We start from the raw sequence: 18970 nt of genomic DNA, 5'->3' as shown, positions 1-18970 counted from the left end.
TTCAGCACACACACATCACATCTGAGTCTTTCTATTTTTAATCACTCACAACATAAAATGTCATTTGTCAAGAAACCACCCACTCCAAATCACACTGCGACTGATGGGATTGAATGCATGCAGGCGCTGTTTCATAGTTACTAAGGCAGCATTGTTGTCATTTAGACACTAGGTGTCGCTCCCGGTTTATTAAAAATGACAAGGGTGCCTGAATACCAGGGGTTTTTGGATCAACGTCAAGTATTTGCTCGGTTTGTTGTTTGCCTGGGAGCAGTGTTAAATCGATAGCTTAGTGTCACTATAAACGGCCCCATTAAGCATATTCTGTTTGGGAGAGTTTTTCCCCCCAAATGCTAATAGTAAAGAGTCTGTTGCCTGCGGACATCAGTAATTACAGCCCAAGAAAGCCGCGTCCAGCCAGCTGCATGGTTTGAGCAATGTAGTGCGGCGAGTTTGTGCTGCCTGCCTGAGAGAATCCATCACAGAAACAAACCGCCCCCTCCCACTCACGGTGCCCCCGCTTCAGATGCAACTCAAAATACATAAAGCCTCCATGTTGCACAGGGAATGTAGGGCCAGCACATATGAACCGACTGCCTAAAAGTGTCTGGTAACTTTAACGCCGAACAACCTGCGGTCGTTGCATTTTTTTGAACTAGAACAACCATCTGGGCTTCCAAGTATTTTCAGCGGTGCTCCAGACACGGCCTCGCATTTTGGATAATCGAAGGTTTGCGGCTAACTCGCTAACCTAAGCTACTTGCTAACTTCAGTTAGTTAGCAATTTCAGCGTCTTTTCTATTTATTTGTTTTTTATAGTCACGCACGCTCCTCGTGTTGCCCACAAACATAGTTGTTTGTAGCGATGGTAGTTTTCGGAAAGCCATAAATGACAGACATTATCTGGCTTCCATTCACCACTGTGCTAGCTGGCTGGCTACCACCGCTGCCACAACCCCTTCGCCTCGGACGCTTTCCTGGCTTCGTGGGCTAGCTGGTTACCTTCATCTTAAACAGCTAGCTAACAGTAGCTAGCAAAGGAAGCAAGCGCGCTTGTACTATTGACATTGTGGGAACTAAAACAGGAATAACCAATCGTCTAAATGGACCACATGTCCATAATAACCCAAGTTTCTAACCCCAAGGAGGAGGAAATAATATCATTTAACCAGGAAAAAGGTAAGGAAAAAGTCAATTTACGGTACATAACTAATGCTAGCTGGCTGACTACTTTTCTCTGTTGACGTTAGCTTTTATTCGCACTTGCTAGCTGTTGTAGTTGTTAAAGACCTCAGTTGCCTTTGTGTGAAAAGATGGAAACACGTCTTTTGTTGAAAAAGGAAAAAAAACTCAACTACGCAACAAGTTTGTCAGTGGGGCCTTGCCCGGGTAAGTTCTCCAACTAGGATAACGTTTGTTCATTGCGTTTTCAAAATGAAAAGCGCTCCAGCGCGTTTTTTTTTCCCTTTTAACATTAACGAAAATTCACTGTCTGCATCAAGTTAACGCATATTTTGTAAAAGTATTTGCAATAATACATCTGGAAAGTACACTTCTCTTTATGCGTTTGGACTATATAACGGGACCATATGATCTGACAGCTCTGACAGTTGATTCATGTATGGATCGAGTTCTCGGTGGTTTGGATTGAGATTGGCAAGAAGTTCCTAAGGACGAAGCTAATACGCGGACTAAAGAGAACTGTGCTGCTGGTGTTGTGTATCGATTCAGTTTTACTTCATGCACATAGCGAAGCTATCTGTGCAGCTTATGGGAAACTTATTCGGTTTGTCTGAGATGTAAACAGTGAAACTGTTTTATCCGCGCTTATTGTTTCTTGTGAGGTTTGTGTGTTATGCAGTGAAATTAACCTCCAGTTTTAGGTCTTTTCCTATATGTATCACTTCTAAACAATATTCTGTCCTCTGTAATAGATGGCTTTGTTTTTTTGGGTTTTTTTTAAGTGCTGCTTAAACGTGAATGACTTCTCCACAAGCCCATAGCTCCTAATATCCAGTGATTCTCATTCCTGGCGCCCTTTGACACTTTACCTATGCACCGGGTCACCCTGGTGCATAGGGTGTGTATCAATATCACATCTCAAACTTCTCTTCTCAGACCATCAGTAATGTGAGAACTTGAGTCTTTGAAGCACAACAATGCATTTGCCTGTAAGCTATAAAAGTGACCCAGAGTAACTGCTGTGGATTCTGTGTCACTTGAATATACGTGGGTTGTCTTGGGAGGTTATTCTTGCATGTGTGCTGGAGTTTAACACTTAAGGTGGAGTTATATGGCAATTAAACTAATCATATGCCACTACGGTGATATAACAGTGTTAAGACAGCTTACTAGATCAGTAAGCATATACCATGTTTAGCAAGCCTGTTACAGATATTTGGTCTGCTTCTGAAGACATGCACTTTACTGCACCCAGGTAGTATTTTAGTATGATTTCAGTGTGTTTGCCAACAGAGGCGGTCGAGTACAAGCATTCACTCTGCTAGAATTCATTGTTTGTGTGTTGGGTTGCTGCATGAAATAATATAAGACTAGGTGCGAGAGTGTGCGTGCAACAAGACACAGTTGAGTTACCGGATGAAATAGAGCAGTGACGTGGATGCTCGCTTCTCACAACAAATAATATAATCATTATAACAATTGTATATGTCTTTGTCCTTTTTCCCCTTTGTTCTTAATCTGGAAAAATGGCAATTCAATTTCAGAATCTGCAAAAAAAAGTCAGATAGGGTGCAGGTGGGTCTTCACAAGATACAGGTGGGGCAAAACAGATGGCAGGACAGAAGGACTGTGCATATAAATTACAACAAACATGTGGTAACAGCACTTGTTTTTTTGTTTTTATTTCAGTCTCTCTTCTTTTTTCTTTCCTAATTAGCAGCCAGTTTTGTGAATAGAATTTTTATATAGAATAGAATATTTTGCCAAACAAAACTGTCCACATTTGGCACTTGGTGGAAGTTTATAATCACATAATTTAAAAAGTCTATAAATATTTAACAGCATTATTTCTATACACATTTTCTAATGTAAATACAAAGTCAGATTGTCATCTATCTATTGGAGATCACCTAACATGTAGCCCATGCGGCCATCTGTCTTAAAGGAATTAAATAGGTAGTCTTCCAATAGCCTGAACAGGCGCCAAACTGTCTGGGCAAAAACTGACCACCTTTGCTCTTAATGTTCCTCTGCTGGCTGTCTTACAACATGTGCCTGCCTCTCACACTGGTTTGGCTCCCAAGCAGCAGCAGCAGCCTATATATAGACCTACAGTCTTGCTGGGAAGGGCACTAACCCCAGAGCCAAGTGTAACTAATTGTAAGATGACAGTGATCATTTTCTGTGTTGTCACAGACATACTTTGAAAGGGAAAAACAAAAACAAAAAAGCTCTTCATTTCCAAACAGAGGCCATCAGAGCAGTGATTTCTGTGGGTCTTTTTCTTGAATTTGAAGAGTCTTGTTGATTTCAACAACTTAAACTTGTCACTCAGCTGAGATTGTTGTAATGAGATCTTATTAACATGTCTGTGAGATGGATGGAGTGTTACACATGATCCATTTACTGTTACGATAAATTCCTTGCTAATAGTGTTGGAAGATTGATTCATATGGGGTGACCTTGACTGAGCCCTCTTCTAGCCTCTTCTGCTATTAAGTTCTGGGGTTTCCTGTCTATATTTGTTTAACCTCATGAACACATTGAATTTAAATAAAAAGAAGGAAGCACTAAATACATTCAAATATGCTACAGATTTAGCTTTAATTAAGTCCTCGATTAGCAAAATAGGATATAAATATTTCCCAAGCATTAAACTTGTCAAGATTAATATTAATAATAGTTTAGAAAAGCACCAAAATATATGTATCTATTGGAAATAGAGCTGGGCGATATGAGATTTTTTCATATCACGATATGTTTTTTTCATTTCAGGCGATAACGATATCTATCACGATATAAGCCAAATAACTATATTTGTAAGATTTAAATGTGCCGTTGCTCACAAGTAAAATGTGAAATAATCAGCAGCTTGTTTTTATTTAAATATTTATTTCCCATAATAAGTTCAACAGGGTAGATGTACTTAAGGAACATGAGACTTTTTCAGATAGATAAAGGCAAATATTGCAAACTACACAAAAGGCAGCCGCTAAAGCGTTTAAGTTTCAAAATAGAACAAACGAAACAGACTAAATTGTCAATTCCACTTAGAAACAAAATATAAATTCTAAAAATAAATCTTAGTTTGTTTTACAGAAGAACAGACAAAACTGACTAACTTTTGTCAATATCAAATAAACTGAGAACTAAAAGGAAATTCTCAATCTCTCCTTGTTGTATAGATTAGCTTTTCAAACAGTTTTAACAGTTACTTTAGTCTGACAAAAGCCGAATGACGAATTAGCGCTTCCAGTCAGAGACTGAGGCTACGTCCACACGTACACGGGTATTTTTGAAAACGGAGATTTTCCGTTTTCGTTTTAAAAAATAATCCCGTTCACACGTAAAGGCAGAAATGAAGGAAAACGCTGCTATGAACATGCCAAAGCAGCAGGTGGCGCTAGATTCCTAACCGTGCAGAAATGTTGGCCAATCAGAAGTCTAGAAGCCTCGGTGGGAAAAAGTAAACAAAGCTGGGGCATAGAAGCAGAACCGAGTCATATGTGTGGAGGGACAGTAACTGTGTGTATATGTAAGCATTTAAACACTGCAGAGTAGAATTAACAGTATTGTAGAAATTCATTTCACCGAAACAATAACGTGGCGCACAGTGTGACGCATGCACCAGTTTATTGTATTTCCAGACTTGCTTTCGGCACAATTTACAGTGCACGCTACTCTGTTTTTTGTCAGACTTGAAATAGCCGAAATACCTTCACACTACGGAACTTCTATGGCTCTTCCGTTCGACAATCTCTCCGGCATTGCAACCATCATCTGTTTTCTCTTCGGTCACGCTCGGTTGATTTTTCTAGTCGGCACACTCATTTCCTCCATTACGGCTGGCTCCATTACCCACTGGTTGTTTCCCAAACAAACACACGTGTGGCTTGGCACTTGTGCTGACGCTGCGGCTGTGATTGGTTCGGCTCTGCGCTACTTAATTTGGATTGGCTGACCTTTTTTTTTTTTTTTTTTTTTTTTTTTTTTTTAAAGAGGACAAGAGCGGCGAGGTCTATCGCGATAGCTTAATTTCTCTATCGAGTAAAAGTTATATCGCGATACATATCGTTATCGTTCTATCGCCCAGCTCTAATTGGAAATTACTTATATTTTGTACTATGCATTCAATTTTTAATAAGTTTTGGTTTTTCTGTGGTTACTAATGGAATCAAAATTTAGTGGGAAAATTGCAGGAATACATTTTTTAGTTGTAGTTTAAAATACTGTCTTAATTCTTTTGGTCCCATTTAGTTCTCAGCCAGTTTCACATTTTCCAATCCATGGGATTTATAAGCCTACAAGCTTATCAGTTGCCAATGCCAGGATCTTTTTGTTTGCTTTAAAGCGGGCTGCACATTACAAAAGAGTGATAGCAAACTCACGGCAGTGGAGTATCCACATATCCTCACTTAAGCTACTAAAAGTCTTCATTTGGGGAATCTACTAAAAGAAGACCCCTTTCCGCGCTAAGAAAAGTTCAATAAAGGGAGAAAAAAAAGCAGCAACAACAACAAAAAACAGCACAGGACTTGGGTTGGCTATCAATAAAGTCTTAATGGCACTATCAGTTCTGGTCAGAAGTCTGACTATCGGTTCTCTCATGGGTTACTGATCAGTTTTCTGCCTGGCCAAAAAACAGTTCTGCATAGGTTTTCACAGTCAATGCAACAGTTTTATTACTTGTATCTAAAAACAGTCTTAAAAACACAGAAACAGAGCAGAAAAAAGGTATCAGTACTGAAAGAGTTGAAAGGTGTTGTTTAGAAAAACGTCTCTTGCCATGGAAACTTGGAGATTGCACTGTTTACAGGAGGTGGTGTGGAATTGTTTAGGCTTCTCTTTGACTAATCCTTGGTCAAATCTGTAGACTGTGTCAACAGTCACAAACCCACCCAGGAGTCGGTAGATTTTGTCACATGTGCGCTGGATGGCTGACCTTTTTTCATCACTCAGCTGAGATGCATGTATGGAAGCAAATTACAACATTAGTCAGATCGGACATTAGGCAGTATTTAACCTGCAGCCCACTAGTATAATGTCCATGTGATGTCATATTGTGTCAGTGTGGGGAATAATGCAGTTAATAATTTGGAGCATTCAGTGCGTGGTGCTGTCTCCTGAATGTTGTATACATGCACCCATGCAGCTGTCTCGCTTATACCACACAGTATTTCCAGTACTGTCAATGTGTTTGAAGCGGACTACTGTTATGAAATGACAATTGTGTAAAATATCCACATGGCATTCTCCTGATTCAGTGTGATCTGATGGAAACAGTTTAGGAAACAACAAAAGAATTATCAAGTAGAATGAGAGGTCATGTCCCTTGGTCTGACTCTTACCTGAGCTTAGAGAAAAGTCAAACAACACTGGGAATATTTTTGCTCTTTCCAAAAGGTGTTTGGTTTGTTTTTCTGGAATGTGTTGTGAGTAAAGGTACTTGTGCTTGTGAAGTTCAGCACCTCATTAGTGAACTACAGCTCTGCTTTTATGCCAGGTGAGTGATATATTTGAGACACAGTTGTGCTCTGTGCCTGACTGTGAATTTGCTAAGGGTCTTTGTGCAGGAGTCAGTACCACGGCTGGTTGTAGTGATGAGTCACAGGGAGCTGACAACTGCCTCTCTGTCCCAGTTTTACAGAGCTGAAATGAAAACATAAAGCCCTGTTTAAGCAAAAAAAAAAAAAAAATTGTGCTGCTGATTATGGCCAGATAAAAACTGAGCTCAGTGTAGCCACTTTGAGTATTTTTAACTTAAGCCTGTAAAACACAGAGAACAATGTGGGCAATGTTGATTCAGAGTAATTTGAAAACTTCTGAAGAAAACATTCTTCATTTTCAAGCTGGTAATTTTCCAAACAAATTTCTAAATGTGTTTGCTGCCTTGGTATTTCGTGGTAGTTACAATGTTGTTTTTGCTGGTTTGGGTCTCTCTGAAACATTGGGTTGTAGCAAGATATCCACATGCTTCGGCTTTCTTAGAAGACACAATAAATCTGTTGTTGTTGTTGTTGTTATTGTTTCTTTTCCTTGTCGATGGCTGCAGATTATAGTCCACTCGACTTGGAAGAGCTTATGGCACTGATAAGATACAACTTAGATACCCAGTAAAACATGCCCTTGCTTGAAAGGCTGTAATTAACATTACTGGAAGACAGTGATAGAGGGAAATGACAGAGAAGCTCGGGAGTGCAGAAAGTGTTTAATGTAGCTGTGACATGCTGTTAGTCAGTCAGCTTCTGATAGCTTTACTGTAAGAGCGAGCTATTAATCTGTTGAAACGCATTATGTGCTTGCTCCACATCCTAACATGTTAAAAGATTGTTGTTGCTTTTGTGGTCTCAAGATCCTCTGATGCACAAAACTGTTTTATAATAAAGCACTAGACAGAGATGGCAAGTTGCAGAAATATTTTGCTCCGAATGTGGGGGTTTTTTTGTTTGTTTTTTTGTTTAGACATTTACACATTTGTTTGTAGTACAAAGTGCCACAATATCAAGATACCAAAAGACATGACATAATGCTATTCACTCTTCACAGTCTTCAGTTGCAAAGGCATTCTGGTGGGCTGGGCAGGGGGAATGGGTGGAGAGGAATGCAGCCTTGTATAGGCTCTGAGGGGTCTGAGGGCCTCCCACCTCCTTCTCTTGTGCATGATCAGGCTGCTTCAGTCACTCACCTGCCAGTTGAAATGTTGGAGGGAATCAAGTCAAGTTTTCAAAATGGTGGTAGCCACAAAAGCAAATACGAAAAAATAAAGGAGAGAGAGAACAAAAGAATGAAGTGTGTACACCCTCCAAGTTGTCACTATTAATAAAAGCTCAGTGTCTCATTTAGGCCGCGCTTCGTGGTTCAGGAATGAGAGGCGATTTGGAATCGGAGCAGAGCATGCTCTGAACTGTCACTGAGTGTGACTGATGAGGTCACCCGGCCACCTAAGTTATTTTCTGATCAGTGGTTCAGCCAGGGCGAGCGCACAAAACAAAACCTAATGCCATTTAATCAGACTGTAAAGGTCTCCCCTATTGTCATTCAGCATGGCTCACACCACTGTGGCCACTTAGGAAAATTTGTGGCTAACACATGGCCTGTTTTATTAAAACAGGATCTACACCCTGGCATGCAAATATTCAGATGTAAAGGGTGCACAGTTTCATCCTGCTGCGTTTTTATCGTAGAACGTCAGTTTGCATATCCGCTTGTTCATCCTCTATTCTTCCACCCTCTTCCTGTTATTTTTGCCAGCGTCCCAGTCAAACAGCAGCCTAAAGAAGCAGAGGAGCCGAGGCATCTTCAGCACGTTTTTCTGCTGCTTCCGCAACTACAATGTGGACTCTCCAGCCACCAACACCAACGCCAGCTCCCCGCCTCCACCAGTTGAGGAGAACGGATCGCCTCCCAAGGTGAGCTGTTCCACCACTAAACTGTTGCTTGTTGTCCTGTTGAGAACTCTAGAAATATCAGTTTGCAAGTCTTTTCCATCTGTTGTAAACTGTCTGTTTTTGTGAGTAGTATTTTCTCTTTGTGCTATCTCTGTCAATGTGTCATTGTTTTTTGGGGGGTTTCTCCTTTGTTTTACTTCCTATCCCTCACCCTGTTTTTGTATGTGTTGTAGTGTGACCAGGTCGAGGTCATCCCTGTCCCTAGTGTATGTATTGCCTTTTTTTTTTCTTTTCCTTTGCATGCAGGGTGAGTGGGCTGGTGGCACATCCTGTCTGTGTGGGCTCCACTGCTCCTCAGAGAGCTCTAGCTCTGCTACCGTACCGCAGTTCACTCTCAGCCGATGGTAGCACTGTCTGGCTGCGTAGAAGGTGTACGTGCACCTTTGGGTTTAATGTCTCAGTGCTTCATCTGCATTAGTGACATTTTGTGGTTTGTATGCTCTCAGAAACACTGTAACACTAACCAGCTAACATTTTTAAGTGCAAACCTGTTTCTGTTAATTGCCTCCGGAGCTTCTACGCAAGGCATTAAACCATTTATTGTGCTACTTATCTATGCAGTTTAGTAATTTTGAGAGTGAGAATTAACATTAGCTCCTAGTCTTTCAGTTTGGCTACTCAGCTACAGACTTAAAGTAATTAATCCTGTCACTCAAGTAGGGCTGTTCGATATAACGATATATCGGATGACGATATAAAAACGTCTGTCGTTTCATTTTACGCTATAGTTTGTTTCGTGGTGTCGCAAAATAAACTGTTTACGGCAATATTTTTTTTCATAGTTTTGATGGTCACTGTAGTGGCTATATAAATTTCTTAAAGTTCTCTTTTTCTCTTATATTTAATATAACCACACTACGGATGGACAAGCGCCTGTTTTTATGCGTTGTGGTTAGCAACAACGACGGTAACACGATCGCGTGTCCGCTTGTTTATGTTCCACATAAACCTTTCACAATAAAGCTCAAGATCCTGTTGAGACTTTTCAAAATAAACTGAATCACGTGAAAGAGCAGATTATTTACGGATGAGAAGTAAAAAAAGAGCCGCCAGGTGCTAAAAAAATAAACCTTAGACTTTCCCCGCAGCCAGCTGTGTAATAAATGCTCACAAAGAAAACGGCGGCCGTTACAACTTGTGTCTAAAAATGTATCGTTTCATGCATCGGTTAAAACACTCGACTCCAGCTACATGACGCGCAGCTGGAAACACTTCCCGCAAGTCGAGCTGCCCGAGATTCATAGAATTTACAGAAAATGTTACATTTTTGTGATTTATATCGTTATCGGGACGATAGAATTCTTATATCGGGATATGAGATTTTGGTCATATCGCACAGCCCTACACTCAAGGAAGGACTGAGATGTGATTCGGTGATCTGCGACCCATCCAAGGAAAAGTTGGTGAGAATAACCAACAGTGATTTGATATAATTTCATTCTAAAAGAGCATCCAGTCAATTCCAGCACTGAGCCATAGTTCTCACTTCACTTCACACTCTCATATAGTGTACTGGCATTTCCAAACTTAACAGTTAAGTTTGATTGATCCCAGCAAAATTAGGATGGCTTAACAGCAGCAGACAGCTTTATGCATGATACAGATTTGTGAAATCTAACTTGACCTAATAAAGATGTAAAGAGATGAAAGGGTTTTTTGTTTGTTTGTTTTCGCTTGAATTCTGTAGTGTCACTGATCTCAGTTGGTTTTTCAAAAAACTATCTCCTCTAACATGGTTTTGGCTTTTTGTTGGCTTAAACCTTACTTAATGCAAAGTGTACAGCATTCATGTTCTCTCTTTGGCTCTGCCTGTCCTTCTCTCTCATGTACTGCTCTCTGACATTATCTGACTTGTCCTCCCTATAGCCGCCAGCCAAATACCTCCTACCAGAGATGAAAATATCTGACTATGGCAAAAAGTGTGTGGTGATTGACTTGGATGAAACACTTGTCCACAGTTCATTTAAGGTAAGAAGGGGCTAAAACTACTGTTGAAATTCTGCACAGTATGAGCACTTTTACTACCAGGTTTAACTAAAAGCCAATATTAGGTTTGCCTATATTTCTGCAAACCATTGTTTAGTTTATGTCTATACATTGTCATTATTTCCAAAGTTCTGTCATTATTTCCAAAGTTCCGCTAATGATACACAGGAAGTTGAAGCTGTTTGAATCCATGACATCACTGTGTACACAAAAGAACGAGATGAGCAGGTGGCAGAGGATGTGAGCGAGCGTAATATTACAGTACTGACTGTGGCTTATAATGGGTACATGATTGTAACAGGAAAATGCAGACAACCAGGCTGTGTTGGCAACCATCTCCATTCGATAAAACATATTTTTTTGCACTGAAGAATACTTTCTGTGCACTTTCTTCTTTTCTTTTTTTTTTTTTAAATCTTCAAGCTGTCCACTTCTGCCTGAGGTCAAATGCTCTGTCTGCTGTCTTAAATTACTACAGAGGTTAAAGGAGGGCAGTGATGATAAAGGTTGTTGTAGCAAAACATACTTTTTTTTTTGCCCTCAGAGATTAGACAGTCTGGAAATTGAGTTTGTGTTAATAGTACGACCTCTGGGGGTCAGTTGGGGTAGTACGACAAAAGTAATTGTATTTTCTTCCCACAGCCTATCAGCAACGCTGATTTCATTGTCCCAGTAGAGATCGATGGTACAGTTCATCAGGTATTGTAGATTTCTTTAAAAACTAATAAATTGTATTGAAGTTTGTCTCTTTAATAGGGGGGATTCCATTTGGTTCTGATGTGAAGATCCTGAAGAAAAGGCTGTTATCCAGTTCAAGTAATCCAGGATAGGCTGTGTGTATCCTGGATGGCCTATTCGTGATTACTTGCACTGGGTGGCAGCCACTGTACGAAGGGGATGTGGGGGGCATCTAAAGTTATGTGACATGGTAAACAGTCTGATCATTTTGAATAATTCCAGAAATGAGTAACAGGAATTATTTTGTAGCCATCCTGAAGCTTTCGCATATATTTTCTTATAAATGACACTGTTCACCTAAAGTGCCCTCAGTACAGATAATGTATCTGTAGTGTTTGACACTCCTGTCACACCACGGTTTGTTTTGTTGTTGTTGTTGTTTTGAAATCTGGGGTCCGTTCTTCGTACCTCGCTTACTACATCCAAAATCAAATCATCGCGCTAACTTTGAGCTCGCTATTCCGGTTCTCCGAACACACCTGTTGTTGACGATTAGTACAGCTGGATGAAGTAATGTGAGATCACTGGGTGGCTTAACAGGGGCTACGCATCGATAGTAGAAACATTGATCGGCAACCCTTTGATTGGTCGGCGAAAATGTCGAAGGAGCGCGCTCGGTATTTTTCGGCAGCAGAGCAAGAACTCTTGATTGAGGGATTTCAGGAGTTTCAGAGTTTAATTAAAACCCAAGGGAACACTGCAAAGGCTGCAAAAGCAAGGAGAGAGGGCTGGCAGAAAGTTGCTGACAAATTAAACTCGGAAGTAATTAAATAATAATAATAATAATAATAATAATAATGGATTGGATTTATATAGCGCTTTTCAAGGCACCCAAAGCGCTTTACAATACCACTATTCAGTCACTCTCACATTCACACACTGGTGGAGGCAGCTAAGGTTGTAGCCACAGCTGCCCTGGGGCAGACTGACAGAAGCCAGGCTGCCATATCGCGCCATCGGCCCCTCTGGCCAACACCAGTAGGCGGTAGGGTAAATTTATTATATTATATTACATTATATCATATTATATTATATTACATTATATCCTCTTTCACATTAGAGCCACAACAGGGCCCACTAGAACATGGGAACAGGTAAAAGTGAAATATAAGAATATCCTACAGAATGGTAATATTTATCACTTGTATTGCTTTTAGTCTCTTGAAAAGAGACCCTGAAATAATCTGTTTGTTTATAACAGCAACCAAGAAAAGGGCAGAGCAACAAAAGACAGGTGGTGGTCCTGCACCCCCTCGTCAACAAGTTGGTTAAGTAAATAATACCCTCACGGGAAAATCGATATCTCTCAATGAGCACACTGTCGCGCTGAGCTAAAGGATCCTGTCTGTCCCGCAATATACGCTGAATTCTGAGAACTCTCCTTATCAATCTTGCACCTTCCGCAATGGGCTGCTCGGGTATACGGACAGGACATGGCTGCGGCAGACTTCCCAAATCCACCTTCGCTTTTATAGCCGTGGTCTCTCATCTTGATTACACGAAGTAATTTACTATTACTACTCTAACATATGAATTACATCTGAAATAATCAAATACATGAAATAGAATGATTAATAGTACATTTCCCTTTTTTTAGGAAATGACCTGTATGTATCTGTATGGAATCAATAAAAGAATCAAATACTGCATTATCTTTAGTTACATTGATAATATTTATTTATGGAAAAACAGTGGTAAAATATCGCTGTTGCTTTTGTATAAATGAAGCGGACATACCTGAGTGGCCGCGATCTAATCCTGTTTACATAAAGTGAGCCTGCTCCCGAGCAGGTTTACGCTTACGGATCTGTTGCTATGACAGCAAGTCCCGGATGAGCTTCAGAGAACTGAACGATCCAAGATCACGCGAAATCGTCAACAATCAAATCCAGCTAACTTACTTAGCGAGGTACGAAGAACGGACCCCTGGTCTTAAAAGCGATGATCTATCTTGCAGGTGTATGTGCTGAAAAGACCACACGTGGATGAGTTTCTTCAAAAGATGGGAGAACTATTTGAATGTGTGCTCTTCACAGCCAGTCTTGCCAAGGTATGTTCAAATGTGGACATTTTTTCTGTTTTGACGTGTGCTTTGGTTACAAGCCAGTGGTACCTGTGGAACTGTGAACATCGTTAATTTTCTGCTTTCTGAATTTTACATCTCCGTTATTATGCTCTGCATCTGTCACTCCATCATGTTAGCCAGTAATGCATGGGTAAGTGTAATGAATGAAGCAAAAGAAACTGTGCTGTGGGAATAATTCCTCTCTAGAAACAGATATTCCTTAAAAGCTAGAATGCGCTTTTCTGTGTTATGGCATAGTGGCACCTTCCCTGTTAATCAAGTGCTGTTATGAGGGACACCATGCTTTGCTTCCTTTTGGAAACCTAGTGTAGCGTTTAGCTTTTGTGAGTTGTTTTTGTTTCTAGTTGAAACATGTGATCATAAAGATGTGATGTATATCGTCCCAACATTCACAAGTCATATTAGTCTTATTATATTCCTTGTTTTAAAAACCGTTTGCTTCTCCTCTGTTTGTTTTGCTTGGACAGTATGCAGACCCTGTGGCAGACCTGCTAGACCAGTGGGGCGTGTTTCAAGCGCGGCTCTTCAGAGAATCCTGTGTTTTTCACCGAGGCAACTACGTCAAAGATCTTAGCCGGCTGGGGCGAGAACTCCACAATGTTATCATTGTTGATAATTCACCTGCTTCTTATATTTTCCATCCAGAAAATGCTGTGAGTTCCCAATCCTCCAATATATTTGTTACATTCAGCACTGCATCTGTTAGACTCTGAATTTTTCTTGCTACAAAGTAGCCTTCTGTTGCATGCTGAATATGATGATGGAAAACAACAGAAGTTAGAAAGAGGAGGGAAAAAAGCTGCTCAGCTGCTCTTTGCTGCAGAAGCTGAGTTGCTCTGGGGTTCTTGAAAATATCCCAGCAGTGATCTTTTGGATTTAAATAAGCCTCATACTTGTACAGGACATAGTTTTTTCTTTTTTTTCTCTTTAGAACCTCGTGTAATTTTAGCAGTGTGCTTTGAAACGTCACCTGGCTGGAATAATCCTCTCTTTTGTCAAACATCTGCAGTTAGTATTTTGGTGTAGCCTCAGGCATTCACAGTGCCGCCTATTAAATGTCATTTGTGTCTTTGTCTGTCCAACACCTTTTGCTCTCATGCTGCTTCACATCATCACACTCACACCTCTGGTTTTCACTGTCTCTGGTGATCCTGGCCATTTTTACACCAGATACATTTCACTGAGCCAGACGTGACAGTCTTAAGCCTTTTGGTTTTATTTTCTTCCCGAAGCCCTTCATAGAGTGTGACATTATGCAAAATACCTGTATCTGTAGGTATTTCACTGCCTGTGGCATCATTTTAGGAGGATGGCCTCTGCAGCCTTTCTTCTGATTTCTGCAGCAGCTGTGTTTTGGACTCATGCTGAGTTGGTCACTGATCTTCCACACCATTTTCTAGCTTTGTCTCACCATCACATTTCCCCTGGCTGTGAGGCAGGGCAGACACTAAGAAAGTTCTTGTGCTCATAGATCATTTTATAACAATGTTCATACTTTGTTTTTGTTTTGTTTTTTATTATACAACTTAGTTTTGTGTTTCTGACTTGTGTGTCAGTGATTAGTTTCTGTTTTAAAGTACTTGCTTCTCGTCTTTAAAATAATCATGTTATTGAGCGGTTACATAATTTCTTTGGTTTCTTGTGGTATTTATCAATCAGGATCAGAATAATTTATTAAGAGCACTAGAATTCATTTTCTCCAGTAGTGTACTTTTCCTAATTTGCTTAACGTGTCTGCATTTTTATGCTGTAATTGTCATTCAGCTCTACATCTTAAGGCTAACTTTCAGTGGTTTGTGCCTCTCCTCAGGTCCCAGTTCAGTCCTGGTTTGACGATATGAATGACACAGAACTCCTGGACCTGCTGCCTTTCTTTGAGGGACTCAGCAAAGAAGAAGAGGTTTACGGAGTCCTGCAGAATCTAAGGAGCAGGTAGCAGGACAGCCCACACTACCGCCTGTGCCCACCAGTCTCCTGTATTGATCTCTGTTCCTTTCTACGACCGTATCTCTCAGACTTGGGCAGATCCTCCCACACTAAGGGGACGCCTTGGAGTCTCACTGTGGAAAACATCATAACCCTGTCTCTGATCTCATCTCCTGGCGACCGGCTGCCTTCTGAGTGCCATCAGAAAAACAAAAACATTCAAAATCCCAGGAGCACTGTGTCTCACAAAAATAATAAAAACCACACCAGAAAGTATGTAGAGTGTCCTAAGCTGATAATATCGGGGACAAAATACTAAGAGGAACGAACTTTAATCTTTATTTTCAAATCAACCAAGTTTTACTATTTGGTGAAGTGCTTATTTTAAACGCAAGGGAAAAAAAAAAAAAAAAAAAAAAAACGACAACAAAAACAACTTTTTGTCTGAGACTTCTTTTGTGGTACCACACAAAAGTCTGAAAAGATTTTGTCCTCATATTGTTGCTATGCAGGCAATTTCTGGTAGTAGAAAGGACTGTGATTCTCTTTTCATACTTAATGAAGTGCCTTGTGTGACTGTTGTTTATATGGGGAGATATTTTCTACATGGCATATTTCCAGAGTACTCTGGTCTTTTCACATACAGATATGCTTTAAAGTGGACACACAAATATCTTTATATGAAAGTTTGAATTCACTATTTTGTTTTTTTTGGTCATCAAACGCTGGGCAGTTGTCTCATAGTGTTCTTCTGTTTTCCCAGTAAGCTTGTGCCATTATATAGATGTGACTTTGTTTCTTTCAGCTTTCATTATAAGTAGAAATGGTTGATTTTGTTTTAGGAAACGGAGGATGTATGCAGTTGTGACATTCACGCCCCACCTGCAGCAAGTCCAGTAGTTCTTTGCGCTTGATAATTTCATCTGAAAGCTCGGCTAAAGATGTGCCATTTCCTTGTTTGTTTGTTTGTTTGTTTTTTAATAATTTGCCAAATAAGGAACTTTTCTTTCTTTTCTTTTTTTTTTTTTTAAAACAGGCTTCATATCCGTACCAGGGTTGAGCTACAACTGTTAGTCTATTAGTTGTAAGAATAACATGATAGGTTTTATTATTTTGACAAATAGATGTCAAATTTGTTTGTTTTAATATTACAAGATCAGATGGCTAGCTTTTAATCACTTTAAAAAAAAAAAAAAAAAACTTTTGTGTGTGTGCATGCACACAAGTGGTGCAGCTTCACCCTTAGAGGGCAGAACTTCCTCTGAAATTGTACACATTTGCAAAGGTGTTCTTTAGTGTTTTTAAACTGGTCCAGGATCTTACAGCAAATAGGTCGAGTGCCATGTTTTCAGTTTTTCCATGTCATCAGTGTCTTTACAGAATAGGGTTGAGTGTCAGAGTCTGGACAGTGTTTAAATCACACCATTCCCCTGATGTACAGTGGTGGCCTGCCCTTGTCCAGCCCTCGTAATTAAAAAAAAAAAAAAAAAAAAATCGAATGGAAATGCCACCTGTGGCGTTTATTTTCCCAGACTCCTTTTTTCCCCTTCCTTTTTTAAACTGCTCTTCACCTCAGTGCCTACATATGAGAGGAGCCCAGCAAACCGAATGCTGCAACATTAGCTTCCATGGCAATAACCGCTTTTATTTTGGAGGGGGAGGGTGGTTTGGGCACTTGGGTTAGAGCACTTGAATAAATTAACCAGTGAGGGTTTGTTAAAGTAAGACCACTGTAACATTCTCTGTCCACATGAGTGGATCCAGAAACCGGACATCCATATAATATTTAGATCTACTTGTTTGTTTTTTGATCTGGTGACATGTAAGTGTTGCAGTGCTGAAACAACTTGAATTTTGATTGGTTTATCTCAGAAACGGTAGCCAAATGTGGTTACCTGTGTCTCTATAGTAAGAAACCCCTGTTGTGGAGCAAAAGGACGCCTTCCAAGCCTGCAGATGGGTGCTCAGTCCGGGCCCATCCAGACAGCCCCCTCCTCCAAAAACAATGTTTGGGTCCAGCTCTAAATGAAACACTACTGGGGCACTGCATCAGGACTGTGAACAACCTCATCATGGCATTAATGCCTTACTGCCTGTGGAGGCACAAAGCAATGTTTCTTCATTATTTCCAAGGTTACACCTCCCTGTTTTAGCATCATCTCTAGTATTTTCTTATGGAGTGCGAAAAGTGATCAGCCATATATGTAGAGCATATTTGGCTCTGGTGGGTTGTGTAACAGTAAAATGGAGGATGTGAAAAGCTCTATGGTGCCATCTAGGGATTGTTTGCCTCCAACAAACCTTTACTGCTTGGTTTGTGGGTCATGGGGTTTATATTTAAGAGACACTAATAATTTCCAACTTTACGCCCCCAGTTAAAAGGCTGCTGCTCCTTCAGACATTTTCATTCTCTTCGCATAAGCATTTGTGTTGCGAGTGTGCAGCTCACGATGGTTTCAGTGCAATGTTTTTGTTTTTAAATAAGGAGCGTTTGGTCTTCTCAACCTCTCAATGATGACCTTTCTCTGAAAATGTTGTTTGTATCATTGTGATATATTTTTCTACCTACATGTTGTCAGTATTTGGGTTTGAAAAGTTGCATATTACCCATTATATCCAGCTTTTTGTTCCTATATCCTTTCAGATCGGTATTTTCCTGCTCTCTTGCCTTTGGTAAGAAAAATAAGTCAGGTCTCGTCCCACCTATCGGGACGATTGTGAGCATGTGTGTGTGTGTGTATGTTCGTTCATGTGTGCTGCCTTTCCCTTTTCCTTTTGTCACTTCACTCATAATCACATTCTTCATTTTGTACTAAGTTAACACCAAAGTTCTAAAACACTTGAGTTTATTATTATTTTTTTTAATCAATTTCCTCACTTTTTTTTCCCTACTTTGGCAGCATGTCATTCTGAGCATCACCTTCTCCCCCTTTATTTTCTTTAATAAATGGCTTCATTGAAACAATTTTGTCATGTCTTTTTTTTTTTTCTTTTCTTCCTCTGCCCCCTGTCACACATCTGATGTGGTTCATGAATTAAGGCCAAAGATCCTCACTTCAGTCTGGCGTGACTGCGGTTTCCACCATCTCCGATGTACCTCATATGGTATGTTTACTGAAAGTTGAGAATGTCACCGTTTTCTCTTTTACAGTCGACCTGATTTATTTTTACCGTTCCTTTCAGACATGTCACAATAAAAGCACATTTTTGGAGGATTGTTGCCTGTCTTCTGTCATCAGACTAACACCATCTGTTTCTGTTTTGTCTTAGTGAGCTGGCAGCGGTGGGTTCATGTTTTCTTATAACAAGCTGAAAGATGGTAACGGCGTGATTAACCTTTGGGCTCTGCTAACCTTGTTTAGGTACTACATGGTTAACTCAGTTTGTTTGGTAGTGTACGGTGGATATTTAGAGCTTTGACTAACAAAACTGCCAGTCTGGCAACAACCAAACGCTCTTGTGAAGCTGATGACGGTGGAAAGGATAGCTGTCTGTTGGAAGAAGTCCTGCGATGCGTTTTTGTACAAACTATTTTTGAGCAACTTTACACAATTAAGATGTAAAATAACTCCTAAAGGTTTTCATTCAACAGGAGCTCTCCGTT

The 18970-nt window shown here is 40.2% G+C and overlaps 1 protein-coding gene across 6 annotated transcripts; it reads left to right on the top strand.

Moving 5' to 3' along the window:
* The first annotated feature begins 470 nt into the window (after window positions 1-470).
* Window positions 471-18579, top strand: LOC146554119 (CTD small phosphatase-like protein). 6 transcript variants are annotated; one of them, XM_085254927.1, is made up of 9 exons: window positions 479-1179; window positions 8434-8591; window positions 8804-8836; window positions 10497-10598; window positions 11259-11315; window positions 13312-13404; window positions 13908-14093; window positions 15251-15372; window positions 18407-18579. In XM_085254927.1, exons 1-9 carry the CDS (start codon window positions 1104-1106, stop codon window positions 18489-18491), a joined length of 912 nt encoding a protein of 303 aa, XP_085111053.1. In that variant the 5' UTR covers window positions 479-1103; the 3' UTR covers window positions 18492-18579. The 6 variants fall into 6 exon arrangements, with proteins under 6 accessions (XP_085111055.1, XP_085111058.1, XP_085111053.1 ...); XM_085254931.1 differs by lacking the exon at window positions 18407-18579 and adding an exon at window positions 15456-16390 and having other exon boundaries at window positions 482-1179; XM_085254929.1 differs by lacking the exon at window positions 11259-11315 and having other exon boundaries at window positions 471-1179.
* The last annotated feature ends 391 nt before the right edge of the window (window positions 18580-18970 follow it).

This window comes from Mchenga conophoros, linkage group LG18, assembly GCF_057382185.1.
Source record: "Mchenga conophoros isolate Kocher_MC1m ecotype Shallow Benthic linkage group LG18, M_conophoros_male_GT1.1, whole genome shotgun sequence".
Lineage (NCBI taxonomy): Eukaryota > Metazoa > Chordata > Actinopteri > Cichliformes > Cichlidae > Mchenga > Mchenga conophoros.
This window is presented reverse-complemented; position numbering and strand designations above follow the sequence as displayed.

Bases quoted from the DNA above. Each gene is read 5' to 3' on its own strand.
- LOC146554119 (XM_085254927.1), top strand. From the start codon at position 1,104: ATGGACCACATGTCCATAATAACCCAAGTTTCTAACCCCAAGGAGGAG. The intron at 10,599-11,258 runs GTAAGAAGGGGC...TTCTTCCCACAG, and splicing joins TTGTCCACAGTTCATTTAAG to CCTATCAGCAACGCTGATTT. The intron at 14,094-15,250 runs GTGAGTTCCCAA...GCCTCTCCTCAG, and splicing joins TTTTCCATCCAGAAAATGCT to GTCCCAGTTCAGTCCTGGTT.